This window comes from Rhineura floridana, chromosome 11 (genome assembly GCF_030035675.1).
Source record: "Rhineura floridana isolate rRhiFlo1 chromosome 11, rRhiFlo1.hap2, whole genome shotgun sequence".
NCBI lineage: Eukaryota > Metazoa > Chordata > Lepidosauria > Squamata > Rhineuridae > Rhineura > Rhineura floridana.
This window is the reverse complement of record NC_084490.1, coordinates 73,195,878-73,213,725: the sequence shown is the minus strand read 5'-3', so window position 1 is coordinate 73,213,725 and position 17,848 is coordinate 73,195,878. Positions and strand designations below refer to the sequence as shown.

The 17,848-nt window shown below is 42.0% G+C and overlaps 2 protein-coding genes across 6 annotated transcripts in view; one reads left to right on the top strand and one right to left on the bottom strand.

Moving 5' to 3' along the window:
- BRD9 (bromodomain containing 9) overlaps positions 1 to 12,148 on the bottom strand; it is a 45,500-nt gene extending 33,352 nt beyond the window's left edge. The window contains exons 1-7 of one of the 4 annotated variants that reach the window (XM_061588476.1): positions 11,917 to 12,148; positions 10,474 to 10,694; positions 8,303 to 8,435; positions 7,819 to 7,876; positions 6,197 to 6,341; positions 4,425 to 4,535; positions 3,132 to 3,244 (exon numbers count right to left, since the gene is read on the bottom strand). In XM_061588476.1, the coding sequence (XP_061444460.1) occupies positions 3,132 to 3,244; positions 4,425 to 4,535; positions 6,197 to 6,341; positions 7,819 to 7,876; positions 8,303 to 8,435; positions 10,474 to 10,694; positions 11,917 to 12,019 (884 nt within the window). In that variant the 5' untranslated portion in view covers positions 12,020 to 12,148. Of the gene's footprint in view, positions 1 to 3,131; positions 3,248 to 4,424; positions 4,536 to 6,196; positions 6,342 to 7,818; positions 7,880 to 8,302; positions 8,436 to 10,473; positions 10,695 to 11,916 lie in introns of all 4 variants that reach the window. The other 3 variants (XM_061588474.1, XM_061588475.1, XM_061588472.1) reach the window with 3 other exon arrangements.
- TRIP13 (thyroid hormone receptor interactor 13) overlaps positions 12,124 to 17,848 on the top strand; it is a 73,956-nt gene continuing 68,231 nt past the window's right edge. For both annotated transcript variants that reach the window (XM_061588478.1, XM_061588477.1), the window contains exons 1-2: positions 12,124 to 12,281; positions 14,324 to 14,391. The gene's annotated coding sequence lies outside the window, so the exon portion shown is untranslated. The remainder of the gene's footprint in view (positions 12,282 to 14,323; positions 14,392 to 17,848) is intronic.

The window sequence follows — 17,848 nt, the reverse complement described above, 5'->3', positions numbered from 1 at the left end:
GGATGTCACAGTCAGGGCAAGCTCAAAGGAGGCGTCTATCTATACTGGATCCATTTTCATTCTTGCGGCCCAGGAATGTGGACAAGCTGCTTGGTGAAGTGTGGCTGGCCACCTGCCCCCTTGACTTGCTCTTCTTGGCTTCTCAGAGCTAGCTGAAGGGGATTGACCAGGTGGGTCCAGGTTGTGATTAATGGTTCATTGCAGGAGGGGGAAGTACCATCTGCTTTGAAAGAGATTGTGTATCTTCTCCTTAAGAAGAATCTCCCTGGACCCAAGAGTGATTAACAACTATCACCCAATGGTGAATATCCCGTTTAGACAAGGTGCTTGAGAAGGCAGGGGTAGCCCAGCCTCAGGCATGTTTGGAGGAAACTGATTATCTGGATCCATTTCAGTCCAGTTTCAGCCCTGGTCATGGCACTGATCCACCTTGGTCACCCTGACTGACATTTACTAAGAGACTGGGGGGGAGTGCAACCCTGCTCTTGACCTTTTGGCGGCTTTTGATACCACTGACCATGGTATCCTTCTGGAGAGACTCAAGGAGCCTTGCTATGGGTGGTATAAAAATTGAATTAAATAAATAAATAATAAATAAGGAGGTAGGGGTTGGGGGCACTGTATTTTGATGGCTTTGCTCTTACCTTCAGGGCTGTTTCCAGAAAGTATTTATGGGCGGGGCCACTATTCCACTCTTTCCCAACCAGTGTGCCTGCAGATGTTGTTGGACCACAACTCCCATCAGCCTCAGCCAGCATTGCCAACAGTCAGGAAAGATGGGAATTGTGGTCCAACAACATCTGGAGGCACACTGGTTGGGAAAGGCTGCACTATTCAGTCCGATGGAAGTTGTCCTGCGGTGTCCTGCAAGATTCCATCTTGTCCCCCATGCCATTTAACATCTACCTGAAGCTGCTGGGAGCTGCCATCAGGAGTTTGGAGTGGGGTGCCATCAATAAGCAGATGACACCCAGCTCTATTTCTCTGAATCCATCTGAATCAGGAAAGGTGACAGAGGTGCCAGCCCAGCACTTGGAGGCAATGATTGGCTGGTTGTGGGACAATAAACTGAGGCTGAATCCTGAAAAGACACAGCTGTTATGTGTTCACAGTTCCTGAGTCTGGGAGGTGGAGAAACTGCCTCTTCTGTATGGGGTTGCACTCCCCTGAAAGAAGCAGGTCCATAAATTGGAGTGCTCCTGAATCCAACACCGACACTGGAGGCTTAGGTTGCCTTGGTGGCTATGACTGCCTGTTTGCCAGTTTCGGCCCCTCCTGGACAGATATGACTTGGCCACCGTGCTCCATGCTCTAGTAACTTTCAGACTGGACTATTGTAATGCACTCTACCTGGGGCTGCCCTTGAAGAGGATTCAGAAACTTCAAGTGGTCCAAAATGCAGCGACCAGATGACTAGCCAAGGTTTCATTTAGAGCTCATATAGCCTGTTTTAAAACAGCTGCACTGGTTGCCACTTTGCATCTAGGCCCAATTCACAATGTGGTTTAAAGCCCTAAACGACTTAGGCCACAAATATCTGAAAGCCCACCTCCATCCCTACAAACCCTCTTGGGCGTTAAGATCAAGAGAGGGCCCTCTGGTACTTTCACCTTTCTCAGAAGTGCAGGGTTTGGCTGCGTAGGAGACAAGTTTTTTCTGTAGCAGCCCCTAAACTGTGAAACTCTCTCTGGGCACAGGTGTGTCTAGCATCTCTGTTGTCTAGTTTTCACTGTACGCTGAAAACACACCTCTTTACCCTGACCTTTGACAAGTCAAGGTATTTTGTTTTGTGGGAACCACCTCTTTTGTTGACTTTATACTGGTCTTTTTTGTAGGGATAGTTGTACTGTTTTACTTAGTTTTATAACTGTAATTATTTTACTTGTTTTCATAACTGTATATTACATTGTTGCAGCTTGCCCTGGGACCTTGTGGTTAAAAGGACAGGTAAGAAATTGTATAAATAAATGTTATGAGAACGCCACTGTGTTCACTCCCTGCTATTCCTGTCTCCTTGAAATACAAAGAAACAACTTTTCTACTTGGGAAAAATCAGGTGTTTGACTGTTGGGGCAGTTGTCCTTAGGTGCTTAGAATCATAGAATCATAGAGTTGGAAGGGGCCTTGTAGGCCATTGAGTCCAACCCCCTGCTCACAGCAGGAAATCCACAGCTAGAGCATCTCCCGCAGATAGCTGTCCAGCCTCTGCTTGAAGACATCCAGCGAAGGGGATCCCACCTCCTCCCTAGGCAGTCAGTTCCATTGCCGAACCGCCCTTACTGTCAAGAAGTTCCTTCTAATATCCAGTCTGAATCTATATAATCTTGCACTGTAGCTTAACAAAAAAGGAAATAAAACATGTTTTGTTTGACTCACAGTAAAAAGACAAAAGAACAAAGATGATTATAAGCAACACAATCCAATATAAACATTTTCTTCTTTTAGAAATACGGTATTTTAAAAATTTAAAAGAGTTAAATATTCAAACAAGTAAACTAGTTTGGAATCAACTATTTGGAATCTGCTTATCAAAAATGAAATTGATAAGCAGCTACCTGAACAGCTGTTTGTCAGGCAATACCCCCACACACAAACATCATTTGTGTGGCTACAACAGGGGAGGATCAGGGGAGGCTATTTCCACCTGCCTTGCCCCACCCTCCAGCCCTGGGAGCCTTCAAAGGCAGCTTCTTTCAGGAGACTTTCTGGCCCTTTGGGTGGAGCCATGGGGGTTCGGGGGATGGAAGAGATCTTTGTATCAGCTTGGGGGCTAGTTTTTAAATATTTTTGCTTTGGCTTTCTTGTTGAGCTTTATGCTCATTTATGCTTTGATGTATCTATTTTTTTCTTAATGTAGTGATTATACTTTTTATTATGTGTTGTGCTATCGCATTTGGACTATTTGTGTGAACCGCTTTGAGCACATGTGGATTTGTGGAAAATGCGGTATATAAATAATAATAATAATAATAATAATAATAATAATAATAATAATAATAATACAACAGAGAAAAAAATCTGTATTGTAAATAAGGTGAAACCTCCTAAATGCAAGTCTGCTTTAAATCAGAGCAATTCAAATTCACAATTAAGTGGCACGAAAGACAAATCTATTTTATCTATGTATTTACCTGATAACTTCTTTACTTGGCTTTTTGGATTTCTTGGTAGTCTCTACGTGCACAGGAACAACTTCGGGCACAGGTTCCTCAACAGGTGGGTCTTCATCGCCCAAAAGAGCTGCCTGCTGAGAAAAATCCATGTCCTGCATAAACGACATGCTGCGCTTCAAAGCTAACAGCCGTTCCTAGAATTAGAAAGGACAGAGCAGCAGGGGCTTTACACCTTTCCCTCATAGCCAAGATGCTATGATGATGGGATGGGATGGGAATGGCCATGGCTTTGTGCCTAAGAGCTACATCCTCAATGACGATGCGACATGATTCAGTCATGATAGCATGACACCAGATTATCTGCAGCCTAGGAAGAAAAACCTACACCTGCAGGCCATCACCTACCTGGAAGCGGAACTTACCACAACCTTCATGCAGAACAGGCTACTGGCAGTAGCTCCTATTATAAATCAGTTGTTGGATTGTTTTTAAAAATGCATGCGTGTGTGTGTGTGTGTATAATTGTTCTAGTACACTTTCATGCGCATCAATCCATCCTGTTCCCCTTTTTATATATTTCTGTTTTTATGTATTTCTTTAAATGTTAGGTGAGGAGTGGGCGGAGGGTCTGTATTCTACTAGGAAGGGGACTAAGGGGATTCATGAATTGCGTTCCATAATCATAAAACATTTCAACAATTAAAAAGAAACATGTTCCTGTACATCACCTGATTAATATGCTTGGCTTTCCAAAATAGTCTCAGAATTTACTTATATATTCATTTCTAAAACTACTTAAGAAAGTTCAATGAACTTAAAGGTAGTAAGGCAACGTTTGTTTCTTGATTGAAAGGTTCTGTTCAAAGTTTTTAATTTGAAATCGAATCTTACCACAAGGGTTATCCATTATATGAATGCCACCTTTCTGTGGGAGCGCAGCATATGGTACTGGGCACAGAATACAGCTTCCTCAGAATTTCAGTTTAAAAACAAAAGCAAGGTGACTGTAAAGATATATTTGAAAGTGTGTGGTCAATGTCTGGTGAATCTAAGAAACCAATGAGGTGGTTGAATGAGATATCTAGTGGTGACAGGGTGGGGCTTCTGTAACTAGTAGAAGCAGTATATATTAATCAATTTTGTTGGTAACTGCTTAATTTGTATATATGTATTTTTTTAACATAGTATATAAACACCCTTGAATATAGCAGCCATATTATACAGATGGATGAAATAATGCTTGACTGTGACCTGCTACAATTGTTTAACAGTATTTTTGGTCTCATCATGTTTGTTTCATAGCTGTCTTACTTTGCTCATCATCTTAAAGCCTGTATGAAGGATCTTCTTGGCCAGTTTGTAGTACACAGTGTCTGGTCTGTTGTATGTCATCGCATTATCACACATCAGTTTAAAATCTGCCTGGAAAACATAAACATAAGCATTACTATATTTTCAAAAGTTCACCGTAGTTGTGCAGTCACAGCCACAGTAGATCAAATTCAAAAGAATGTTAAAATGAGAAGTACAGTCGGTGAATATCTACGAACTATTTCTCAGATGACTTGTGAAGAATTCTGTTACTTGTGGTTAACTAGGGCAAACATGAAACTAGAAAAGCTTAGATCACCATGACACCCAACTGATTTAATTCATCAGGGTTTAATATCTATGTGAAATTTTGCAGTCTGACTTGCTGTTTACCATAAGGAGCTGGATGGTTTACTGATCTTCTCTCTCAGTAGTTTTAGGCCTACGTTTCACATGAAGTTGTAAATCTGCATTTGGACTACTCTACTTTAAGACTGTAGGCAAAAAAAATTCCTTCCACAGAAAAAACTAGCAAGTTGCATGCAAACAAATTTTCTGCGGGCAGGAAATTCTTTTGCATGGAACAGCACTCAGTCACATAGGCCCCTACATGCAATGTGAAGTGGTACATGTCAGACACAGGTTCACCTCTTTACCTGCTGTTTGCAAGAACTGGACCATCGTATGGGCAAATAAGAACTGAATTTTTCTACAACAGGGCAAGCCTGCACAATTTGTCATCTACTGAGACAAGTACGACCTACAAGTCATGTATTATAGCCTTTCAGGTATCACCTGTTTTTGTAGTCACAGGCAGGCAATAAAAAAGATTTATTGAGCCCCTGGTACACCATCGCATATGCCTAATGGTCTGTGTTTGACTTGGTGGGCACACAGGCCTCTACATTTATTTATTAGATTTATATCCTGCCCCTCCTCCCAGTAGGAGCCCAGGGTGACATGCACAAGCAATAGGTCTAAGTCCAAACTACACAAGAATTATATCCACAACTCTCTTTTGAGGACATGATCCTGCATGTACAGAAACTCCCCACTGTTCATGTGGAAGTGTTACTTTACTTACAGAATGGGGAAACTCAAGGATGCTTCACTGTGTTAAAGGTAAAGGTAAAAGTGTCCCCACACTTGTAGTGTAAGTCGTTTCCGACTCTTAGGGTGACGTCTTGCAACGTTTACTAGGCAGACCATATATATGGGGTGGGATTGCCAGTTCCGTCCCCGGCCTTTCTTTACCCCCCAGCATATGCCAGGTACTCATTTTACCGACCACGGATGGATGGAAGGCTGAGTGGACCTCGACCCCTTTTACTGGAGATTCGACTTCCTCCTTCCATTGGAATCGAACTCTGGCTGTGAGCAGAGCTTTCGGCTGTGTTACCACCACTTACCACTCTGCGCCACGTGTTATGTAGTGGCAAATGTACATATGCCATGGGTATTCACAGCAGGGATCAATGTCCAATCCAACTCGCTGGCACACACACTTAAAACATACACACAGATTTTGTTGTGTACAACCATGTGTGGATAAGCTGTTGTGTAGGTAACTGCAAAAATAATGTAACCCATACAGTAAACTTAACTTTTACGGTGGAGAAACAGGATTGCTGCCCACTCCTCAGGAATGTAGAAATATGTAGAATTATTTCTGGAAGTATTTACATGCTCTTAATACAAAGCAATTTTTATCTCTATTGACTGATTAATTAGCAGTTCACACTATTAAGTTTATCAAATCTCTATTAATGCACCTTGAATTCTGTCACAGATTTGTACTCATTTGCTGCAATTTTTTCTTTCATAGTGCCAAAATCCATAGGATGCTTTATTATCATGGAGTATCCAGGAGCAATAGCATCCGTAACTGGAAAAGCAAAAAACCCATGAGGATCTTTCCTAAAAAAAGAAACACATATATTGAATGCTATGTTTGCAAATAACATTGTAATTTTTTATAATGTATTTAGTTATTTACAAAAGGCATTTTATGTCAGTCAAGGAACATCAAAGATCTTGCTTCATAAAAAAATGAGAAAAAACTATTTATATTTTCCCACATTTGGCAAGATAAATATTCAAAGCAATCAGCCTATCTGAGTACAACTTGATACCTGGAATTAAATTAATGCAGGAGACTTTATTCTTCACCGTAAAACTTGCTGTTTTAGCAGGTAATCATTAGCATTTCTTTCTGGACAGGGACAGAAAGTGGATGGAGCAATGAATATAAATGTTACCTTGTTACAGTAGGTTAGTTTCTTCACAGACTCAGACATCCCTCTCTATCTTCCATCTCGGCAAGCAAGAGGCATTATCAGAGTTCCAGGACACAGGCAAAAATGCTGGGGTGTGAAACTGGGCCAGTGAGGGGTGTGGCCTGGGGAGAATTCTGAGGACCAAATATAGAGGCCTGGAAGGCTACTTTTGGTCCCCGGACACAAGGTTCCCCACTCCTAGGATAAGGCATATAGAAACACTTGTATATACCAATAAGAGGTGATGCTAAAACTGAAGGGACATCTCTCTCTGCATACAGATACAGCACTGAAAATTATTAAGTCCAGGGCATCAGCACCCCTACCTACACATCTTACTTTAGCAAGTACCAATCTTACACTAACTAGCTATTCTAAAACAGGATATAGGTATTCCAGAAAATTTTGAACTATGCTACTTAGGATAACTTGCACTGGGAAAAAAATAGTTTGTATTAATAAAAAACCTTCTGATGCCTTAAGACAGTGATCCACACTGTCAAACTTGCCTAATATTTCTTTTCCACTGGCATCCAAACATTGTTACTAATTAACATTATACAATTTTTTTTCTGTAGAAAAATAAAGCACTGGAAATTTTCCCACCCCCATCACTGTTCTTAAGCTACAATTTTCACCAGACAGGTGCCTAAAATAGTAGGCACCTCAAATGATACAATCTAAATTCTCTGTGTGCAAGCACATGCATGCACTTAATGGGCAAAGTCTTTCAAAATATCTAATTCCTGAACTCAAAACAAAACTAGAAACAAATGTTTGTATCACCACAAATTCACAATGGCTGTTAAATAGCAACAAATCAACAAAAAAAGATCTGTGCAGAAAGCTGGGTGGTAAGTTACAGATGGGAGAGGCTTGAGTGCCTCCCACACCAATTATACTCTTACAACAGTGCATCTCTCTCAGTTTTATTCACGAGCAAGGTGGACCAGCATCTGAAGTGACAGATCTGTTGCTGTCACATGTAGACTCAATGCAATTGACAGGGATAAAGAGTTTCTTAAATCATAAAGGCAACACTGGAGGGTACATATCCACCTTTGAAAACTCAACACAGTAGCTGTCTACAAAATTCTGTGCAGAATATGCAATCTTACCTCTGTAACTGGCGAAGAAAATGTTCCAATAATTGTTGGATAGGTGTGCTTTCGTTTTCTGCTGTTATTCAACATAAAAAAGCAGATGAATACTCCTTTGGAAATTCCTGTCATTTGTATATCACTCTAAAACTATGAGGACATTATCCCTATATATTACTCCTGTTTCTTTATATAAGACATTAACACGTCATTTTGTGGTTGGCCCTTCTGAAAATGGAAGAGGAATATTAAGGATAACACAATATTAATTTAATCTATATTCATGTTAGTAAACTGTACTCTTAACCCAAAAAAAGGGGGGGGACTGAGAATGAACAAGAATCCAAGAAGCGATGCATCTTCCTTCCCACTATTTTCCATGTATCTGTGCACACAATTTAGTATGGCATCTTGGAGCAATTCAGTTTCAAATGTCACTGGTAACTGGATGTCAAGTTCACTGCTGGCTGATAAACTGACAGACACGATCTTGGTTACTCACCAGGTTGCGTTCTACAGGCTCGGACTGGACGATCAGAGGGTGGCTCAACCTCTACTTTCTTTCCAGGATCAAAGTCATCTGCTTCACCCTCAGTATCACACTGCTCCTTCTCCCTTTTTCTTTTCTTCTCTTCCTGATACCAAAAAGCAGAAATGTGAAAAAGATGGTCAACAGAATATCTTCAAGTAAATAATTGCATATTCATGCAAAATTGGCATTAAAATTAATTAAGTATTTTAGTAACATTAGAAACTCAGGGAGACTTATCTCAGTCATGAAAAAAAAACAGATTCCAAAGGCTAAGAAAGATGGGACATCTATGGTTCAAGCCAGGCAAACATTTCTTTTTTTAAAAATGACACCAGTTATTTTGGTTATCAAGAGTGTGCTGGAAAATGGTTGTTCAAAATTCAAAGAGCTGCAGAAGGAAAAAACAAACTAACTACACAAAGACTTAGCTCTCACTAAAGCAATACAAGTAGCCTGTATCGTTACTCATCCTATGGAATGACTTGCCAAGGGAGATCTGCCTGGCTGCATCATTGCCTGCTTGGGCAGTAAAAAGTTGCTTTATTCCAAAAGGTGTTTTGTTGCTGACTAGTTAATGATTTGTTTTTTATATGCGGTCCTTTCATTTGGTTGCTTGAATATGTTGTTTTATAGATACAGTTTTATAAAGTTTTGAGCTGCTTCACTTATTTTCACTGATAGAAATGCAGGATAAAAATACATTAAAACAAAATAAATGTGTGGCATTGTTTTTAAACCAAAGGCTGATGTCCTGTGCAGTCCAGTCCTATGCATGTTTACTGAGAAATAAGTTCCACTGAGTTCAATGAGGTTTATTCCCAAGCATAAGTGCATGGGTCTGCATTTTAGAGCCAAGTTAGATAAAATGAAGATGCATGACTGTATCTCCTACCTTTAAATTTCTCTAAAAACCTATGTGTCCCAAACTGCATTAGGACTATGACAATGGGGGAGGGGGGTAACCATTTCCCCAATTCTGTAAAACTTAAAGGTACTTGAACCTTTGCTGTAAATGGACTAAAAGTAGCAAGGGTGTGTGTTGAGTTAAATCAGGAAGACCCTTCCCCAGCACCATGGTCCCAGTGCAATTCGTCCCCTCCCTGGGCTGGAATTTTGAAGTAATGAAGGAGGCAGAAGATCCAATAATGGATCTCCAATATCTTGTCTAGTTTGGCACTTAACCTAATCTACAGTGTAGAACACATGGTGATGTGCAATCTTCACTGCCACTGGAGTAAAACGAACATATGCCTCACAAATTTGCAGAGAATCTTTTCAATAGTAAATTTGTGCCAGTATTGTGTGTACAATGCAAACATTCAAAGTTTTACAAAAAATCCAGAATTGTCTTTTCTCATAATGCCAATGCCTCAATTACTACAGTTTCTATCTCATGCACTGATTTTAAACATCTCCCTTAAGAGGCCAAGCAAGAGTGAGAAAGAAGACTTTGTTGAAAATTTGACCACCTTCATATGATGAGAGCTCCCAAAGTGGGCCTGCAAAAATCAGTGGCATCTGGTTGCCCACAAACATAAGAAAATGGACATCAGCATGTGAAAGCATGCTATAGGATTAGGCTATCACTCACTTTAAGAAGGTAAATCACATTAGTTTTAATCAATTAATTGATTAGATCTAGATATATCTTAATTGATTAGATCTAGATATGACTAAATAGTTTTGATAAAAACTGCATGCTTATTTTTAGATGGTGCATGTATATGTCAAAGCAAGTACCATTATAGAAAAGAAATTTGCAGTGTGAGAGTAAAAGATGAAATGCTGCTTCTTTTAAGATACCATCTGCAATTTGCAGTTTTAATAAACATTGTGTTGCCCAATGAAAAGGTATTACCAATTAATTAGATAAATGGTCAATCAATAATAATAATAATACATTTATTATGGAGTACACACGTACACACTTTACTCCATATTCTAGATTCTTACATTCCCATCACCTGCAATTGCTTCATATTCAGTTTATTTGTAAATGACAGTTTAACCAGCTCTGGAATTGCCACATAAAAATGCATTTATTGAAATAATGATGCTTATAGCTAACACAATTTTCATAAAGTATAATTTTAAAGACTTTGAAAATAAGCCAATGGCTCCATCATCATGTAACTCTTTACCTTTCTCTTCCGCCTCTCCTCGTCATCAAGATGCTTTTCTTTCTCTTTATCAGATTTCTTTTTCTTTTTCTTCTTCTTTTCCTTATGTCGCTCTCTCTCATGGTCTGATCTGTCATCATAATAACTGGAATCATGTCCTGATCCTGAGAGTTCTGTCACTTCACTTCCACCAACTTTCAACACCAACTTCAATGGCTTCTCCAAGGGTTTATCCACATAATCTAAAACAACAAATGAATGAAGACCAAAAGGAAATGAATGGTATAAAAATAACATATAGCAGACATTCATCGTTAATACTGCTCACTTAAGCCTTATGCATAGGACAGTATGAGAGAAGATGATTATGTTAACTAAGCAGGAATTCGTTGATATCCTTTATCAGGAAAAAAGTGGCACCCCCCCCCCCACTGCACTCAAGTGAAATAAAGAGAAGTACAGCAGAAAACATTTAAGACGTATGGTGGCAAAAATGAGATAAAGTTTTTGTTTTTAACATTGTTTAGGTAGCTTGAAGAGGAAGGACTAATAAATCTAATAAATAATAATAAAGTATTTTAACATATAGCATATTCGGTTTGCATTACAGCGCACTTCATCAGATGTTTGAAGTGATATTCTGAGTTGCATGGCTTCATGGGGGCAGAACTGAAACAGTCAAGTCAGAAGGAAATGAAATACAGGAAAGTCCAGATGATGATAATTACAGTCACAATAGTGAACGGCTTTAAAGAAGATAAGATAAATACAGGGAGGATAAAGTTATCAGTGGCTACTAGCCATGATGACTATGATCTTCCAGCAATGTTGGAGGCAGAGTGCTTCTGAAAGCCAGTTGCTGGGAATCACGAGTGGCGAGAGTGCAGTTGCATTTGGGTCCTGCTTGTGTGCTTCCCACAGGCACCTGGTTGGCCACTGTGAGAACAGGATGCTGCACCAGATGGGCCACTGGCCTGATCTAGCAGGCTCCTCTTATGTTCTTAATGGCTATTCACACACACACAAAATAGTTAAGTGGATAAAAAAAGATATCTTGGCATTGGCATGTAAATTAACACATGTAATCTGATAAAACTCTATTATGCTAACCTCACCCCGCTAGGCTCACTTCCCAAAGTAGTGCCTAGGCAAGGCAAAAGGCCTTTAGAGACAGACAGGAGGTAGGGTGTGTGTGTGTGTGTGTGTGCTGTTACGCAACGCGTGAAGCTGAATTTGACAGCGATGTCCAGACTGCCCAGTGGGCGTGAGGGAGACGAGGGTGGCGAAGGCTGCGAGAGCGCCCTCCTCCCGTTACGTCCCTCAGAGCCCGGGGAAGGGGGCAGCGCGCGTATGTTGGCCGATAAAGGAGGGGCGGAGGGGCAGGCAAGCCTCCCTGTACCGCTTCTGCCTCCCCTTCCCTTCCCGCTTGTCTTTGCCGGCCCGTCTATCGCCCGCTCAACCCACCATCATAGGCGGCAGAGCCGGGTCCAGCAGCGGCGACGGTCGCAGCGGGCGCAGACCTCCATTCCGCCTTCTCCGCCTTGTGCTTCTTGTGCTTCTTCCCCATAATCCTAATGATAGCAGCGGCAACAGCAGCAGGAGTCGCAACGCTGGCGCCCTCCGCTTCCCCCGCCCCACCGGGAAGCCGCTTCTTCCGCACGCCCCGCCTTCACGGAACAAGGGCATGGCCGGAAGTGGCGAGGTCGAGGAGGGCGGAAGCACTTCTGCCTCGCGATCGGTTGTGGTTTCCCGGCTGGAGAAGCGCGGGAATTTCGATTCCTAGACTAGGAAGCGCATAGAAGCAATTCCACAAAGGGGTGGCTGTCCCGGTGAGTCAGAGGCGAGAGAAGGCCCCTTTCTTTCTCCCTCCCTTTTCTAGGTTGTTGGGGTGCATTGAATTATCCCAAGGAGAAACTTTTCCGCTTCTCTCCTGAACGGATTGACTGATGTTCACTTATGTATTTAAAAATGCAGCTTCTAATATTCCGCCACGCGCGGGTGGACACAGAACCTAGAATGGGGGCTGTGGAAAACTCTCAGTCGCTTCTATTGAGTTCTGTGACCCAAAACGAACTGCAATTCAGGGACACCGTTCAGCGGAGGCAAAACTTGCCGTGAGATCGCTAAGAACAGATGTAGACTTCACCGCTATTCTGACCCTGACTACAGCGGCGAAGGCTAAATACTTTCTTTTTTCCATGTAAGTGAATGGCTGGTTGCGATTCACTTCTGTGGGAAAACGAAACTGCTGCACTTGTGGACTATGTTGCATTTGGGGGAGAACAATCTTTAAATAATGGATTTTGACCATTTATCAAGTTAAGTTACAGGCTGCCTTTTTATGTACAGGGGAGTACCATAGAGGGCTTCCTACTGGATCAAGGGACTACTAGCAAGTCATCATTGACGTTATCTACAGAACTTATGTGGATGGTCTTGTTCTTCATCTTCTTGAGCCTTTAAGTGTGTTCACTTCTCAGATAATGAATATTTATGTGTACCAAGTAAATGAAATGTACATGTACTTTTGCAAGGTATTTGCTAAGTAACTACTAGCCCATGCTTCTAGAATGTTCTTGATATTTATAGCCTGCTAGTTCTGAATACATTATAGGAAGTCCCACTTTGTGCCGTGGAATTGACTTCCACATAATTGTAAATATGATTTTAGCATTGGCTTTCAAGTCAGTGGTCTTGCTTAGTATCCTTTCGTGTGTTCAGAGAGCGTCAAATAGAAAACTGACGCCTTTTGCACTGCAGAATTCTTTCTAGATTTCATGTCCAAAGGTTTTGAACAGAGATGGAGACACTTTTCCACCCTGACTGGCCATATTCCCTGGAGGACAACCTCCAGTGGATGTGGGGAGCAGAGAAAAAATGTGGGTGGAAAAAGGGATGTAACCCTTTCCTTTGTTCAATAGGCTACATTTCAACCAAAGTTTCTACACCTTCCCCATACACACACCTAATCAACCTTTATCCTGACAAGCAAGAGGCATTATCACAGTTCAAGGATGAAATCTTGCTATACAAAAACACCTGTGGAGGGTCCAGATCAGGACTATTGAGGGGTGTGGCTGAGGAGGAGGCATGGCTTGCGAAGAGTCCTGGTGACTATTTAGGCCTGGACAGCTGTATTTGGCCTCTGGGCCTGAGGTTCCCCACCTTTGATTTATCCTCCTAGGTTTTAGCTCTGTTTAACTGAAAACCAATATATTTCAATTGTTCTGGCAACCATTCAGATGTATGCTTTTCAGGACATACGTACATTTCAAAATGGAAAACTTGATGTAAATTGGTCTTTTGTCTTGATGATTTAAATTGCCTTGATTGACAACCATCCATGCATAGGCATGCCTAACTGTGTAGGTCCAGGCTACGAAAATATTTTTTTTTATTTATCAGGATACTTTTATACTGCAAGTTATGTGGGCCTTTCAAGACAGTGTATAATAGTATAATAAAATACAATACAAAAATGCACAATTATACAGTCAAGCTTGAATTCTACATTGGTTAGAATCAAGAGCCAGCAAAAGTCATGATGAACAAGAAAGTTTTTTAGTATGCACATTGTCTTAAAGATGGTGCATGCCTTATTTTGGTCGGCTGAAAAGGGAGGTCATTCTAGAGTGCAAGTGCCACCAAACATGCTGTGAAGTGCCACTGGTTGATGCTGTTGCTATTGTACTCGGTACACTTTACTCTGATGATGATCTCGGTAAGCACGCAGGTCTACAGGAGAGGAGGCTCTCTCCAGTACCCTGGTCTAAAGTTATTTAAAGCCATATAATGCATAGAACTAACTCAGCACAACTGTTTTGATTTTTGACACATATCTTTCTTTCTTTTGGCTGTGCTTGCTGTGCAGATTTCCTGTGGGATTTCCTCCATCTTGTACAGAGAACCAATGACAACTGTTGTCCCATACTGATACAGGTGTGTATCTGAGCTTGACAACAATGTCTGCTTCCCAGATTCCTTTAGGGGCAGGCAGAGGATCAGGCTTGTTGATATGTTGACTGGAAAAGAACATAGTTCCCTCTATAACTCAATGAATTGGGTAGGACTGTGTTGATAGTGCTTTCTTTAGTCCTCAAATGTGAAACATGTTGCACTGTGCATTCCTGTTTTTCTGGCTAAAATTTCTTGTTTATAATTTCTGTAGCCCTTCTGTGTACAGTTTACATTTCTGAGGCAAGTGAGACTGAGCGTGTGTGAAAACTGGCCAAGAACACCCTATAAATTTCATGTGTATGTTAAGATATGAAAGTGGGTGCAGTGGAATCAGCTCCGGGCTGTAGTTCAAACTGTCAAGGAGCTGTGCAAAGTGCAGAAACCTATTCCCATGATAGATTCAGCACCTTTAAAGTTTGGACTAAACCACGGAATGAATTCCACTGCCCCGCTGACATGGAACACCTGAGTTTCATGTTCTAACCAAACCCTTTGTGCCGCATTAGTTCCCAGTGTGTGTTGATGGCCCACCTGATGGTCCTTGTTCATTTTTGACACCAGCCTTTCTTAATGTAGTGAGTACAATGGCTAGAGAGAAGGTGTGGGCAGATAATACTAAACAGAGTGCTGCTATGGCAACTCGGCTTTTGCTGCATTGTGACATCAATGTGCTGACTATGTGGATGGTGCCTGGTGCTGAAAATGAGTCATGTCAGTAGGGATCATAAGGTAAGGAAGTTGCTGTACCTTTGGCTGCATGCTTGGGTAGGGTAGGGAGTTGTAGATAGAGTAAATGCTTTTATTTCCCTGATGAGACAGGTCTGAGCAATTCTTTGAGCTTTGTGGCACCTTTAGACTAAACACATTTATTGTGGCATAAGCTTTAACTTCATCAGATGCATCTCCCAATTGTCATTTATTGTAAATATATTTTCTACCTGGTTCTGCTCTATACAAAGTTACACTGCTGCTAGGCTGCTTGGTTTATCCTCTTTGGCTCTCTGTCATAACACTGGTAGAGAACTGTACCACTGGGTAATAGGCTCTCTAGGGTTGAATCCTTCGTGATTTTACCCAGGATCAGCAAGTCAAGCCATTCTTTTCGACTCTTCCTTGTCTCTCGAGGCCCAAGTGGCCTCGGTGGCACGGAATGCATTTTACCATCTTCGTCTGGTAGCCCAACTACGCCCCTATCTGGACAGGGATGACCTCGCCTCCGTTGTTCATGCTCTGGTAACTTCAAGATTAGATTACTGTAATGCGCTCTACGTAGGGCTGCCCTTGAAGACAGTTCGGAAGCTTCAGCTGGTGCAGAACGCAGCTGCCAGACTATTGACGAGGACCAGTCGGTCTTCGCATATAACACCTATCCTGGCGCGTCTGCACTGGCTTCCTATTTGCTTCCGGGCGAGATTCAAGGTGCTGGTTTTGACCTATAAAGCCTTACACGGCGTGGGACCTCAATACCTTGTGGAACGCCTCTCACGCTACGAACCTACCCGTTCACTTCATTCAGAATCTAAGGCCCTCCTCCGGGTACCATCCCATCGGGAAGCCCGGAGGGTGGTCACCAGATCTAGGGCCTTTTCTGTGGTGGCCCCTGAGTTGTGGAACAGCCTCCCCGAAGAGGTACGCCTGGCGCCTACACTCCTATCTTTTCGGCGCCAGGTAAAGACCTTTTTATGCTCCCAGGCATTTTAATCTTTTAATCTTCTTAACCTTTCTAATCTTTTAATCTGTATTTTCTTTAATTTGTGCTGTATTTTGTTTTTGTCGTGTTTTTTGTTGTTTGTTTGTATATGTTTTTGTGGTCTTTTATTATGATATATTGTATTTTACTTTGTTTGTTCACCGCCCTGAGAGCTACTTTTGCTAAGGGCAGTATATAAATCGAAATAATAAATAAAATTAACAATTCCTGTTTAGGTTCATCAGTATTTTTAACTGTCCAATTTAGTTCCAGTTTATACACTAACTTCTTTGAAAAAATAGTTTGGTAATCAGTTCAGATATATTATATACAGAATGATTAATGTACAGTAGGGCCCTGCTTCTCGGCATTCTGCTAATATGGCGCCAGCGGGGCGATCAGCTGGAGGGGGGCTGGAGCTCCCTGCACTCCAGCTGATCTCGCCTGAGGAGGGGAAGATCAGCTATAGAGCCCTACAGCATCTCCTCTTCTGGCGCGATCAGACTCCCGTGCTTGATCTGATCGCACCAGAGGAGAGGAAGGCGCTACAGCTGATCTTCTCCTCCTGCACAATCAGCGGGTTAGGTTCCAGACCCTCGGGCGCTACAGCTGATCTGCTTTTTGGCGGTTTTCGGCTGGGGTCTGGAGCCTAACCAGCTGTATGAGTGGGGCCCTAGTGTAAAGCTTTTACAACTGCAGTGAACACCTATAAAATTTATGTATGATATATATGAGAAAATATTTTAAACATCTAGTTTGCATGCACTAATGCCATATTCACTTTATAACTCATATTTGACAACAATGAATTTCAATCCCCAAATATTATTTTACACTGACCAGCAAAACAGGAACATAAAACAGAACTTTCCCTCATTTCACATATTTTTGTTCCCTTTCAGTAGGGAAAAACAGCAAGTATAAATGCCATTATATCAATTTGTGGTAGAACCACATTTAGAAGATTATGTACATGTAGTTCTGGTTACCCCCTCTAGTTACCCCATTTTCCCCAAATGGTGCTCACCTGCCCATCAACTGACATCACTGGTGACATCCGCAGATGGGGGAAGTACAGGGTTAAATCCTGCGTTGGCTGCACACACCTGCTCCCAATAGTGAACAGACTCATGGATCCATGGCAGAAGAATTTAATCCCTGCTCTTCAGGGATTAAATCCTGCTCATTTCACACAGCCCAGCATTCCTGTTTGAGCCTCTGTGTTGGTTTTTTAGGCTCAAACAGCAGTCAGGGTGGGAGAGCTGCCTTAAAGCCCTTTTCAGAAATTATGCTCTCAGTTTGGGGTGTGGGAAGGAGTGTCTCCACATGCAGCACGCAGGGGCTTTGATGCTGGGGTGCTGCTTTTCAAGAACCCTGTGGATGCTTCCTGTTCTCAGTCAGGGTGGGGGAGGAGCCTTTCCATATGGCTGCTATTCCTCTTTGAAAATCGTCTTTAAAAGCTGTGATTAAATGGGTGGGGCAGGGGAAGGAGAGGCTGCCTTTTCAGCAGGGGATTCTGATGCACACCCATCTCTGGATTGGAAAGGGATGTAGATCAGAATCTCCTGCTCAAAGCCCCACCCACCTGTCTAATTTGCCCCCCAAGAGTGATCCTGATCTGGCCTCTGGAGCCAAAAAAGGTACCCCACCCCACCCAGAGCTCAGAAATGGAAAGGAGGGCCGTTTGCCGCTGGATCCCAAGCATGAGCTTCCCATGAGCATCTGAGTGGCCACTGTAAGAACAGTGTG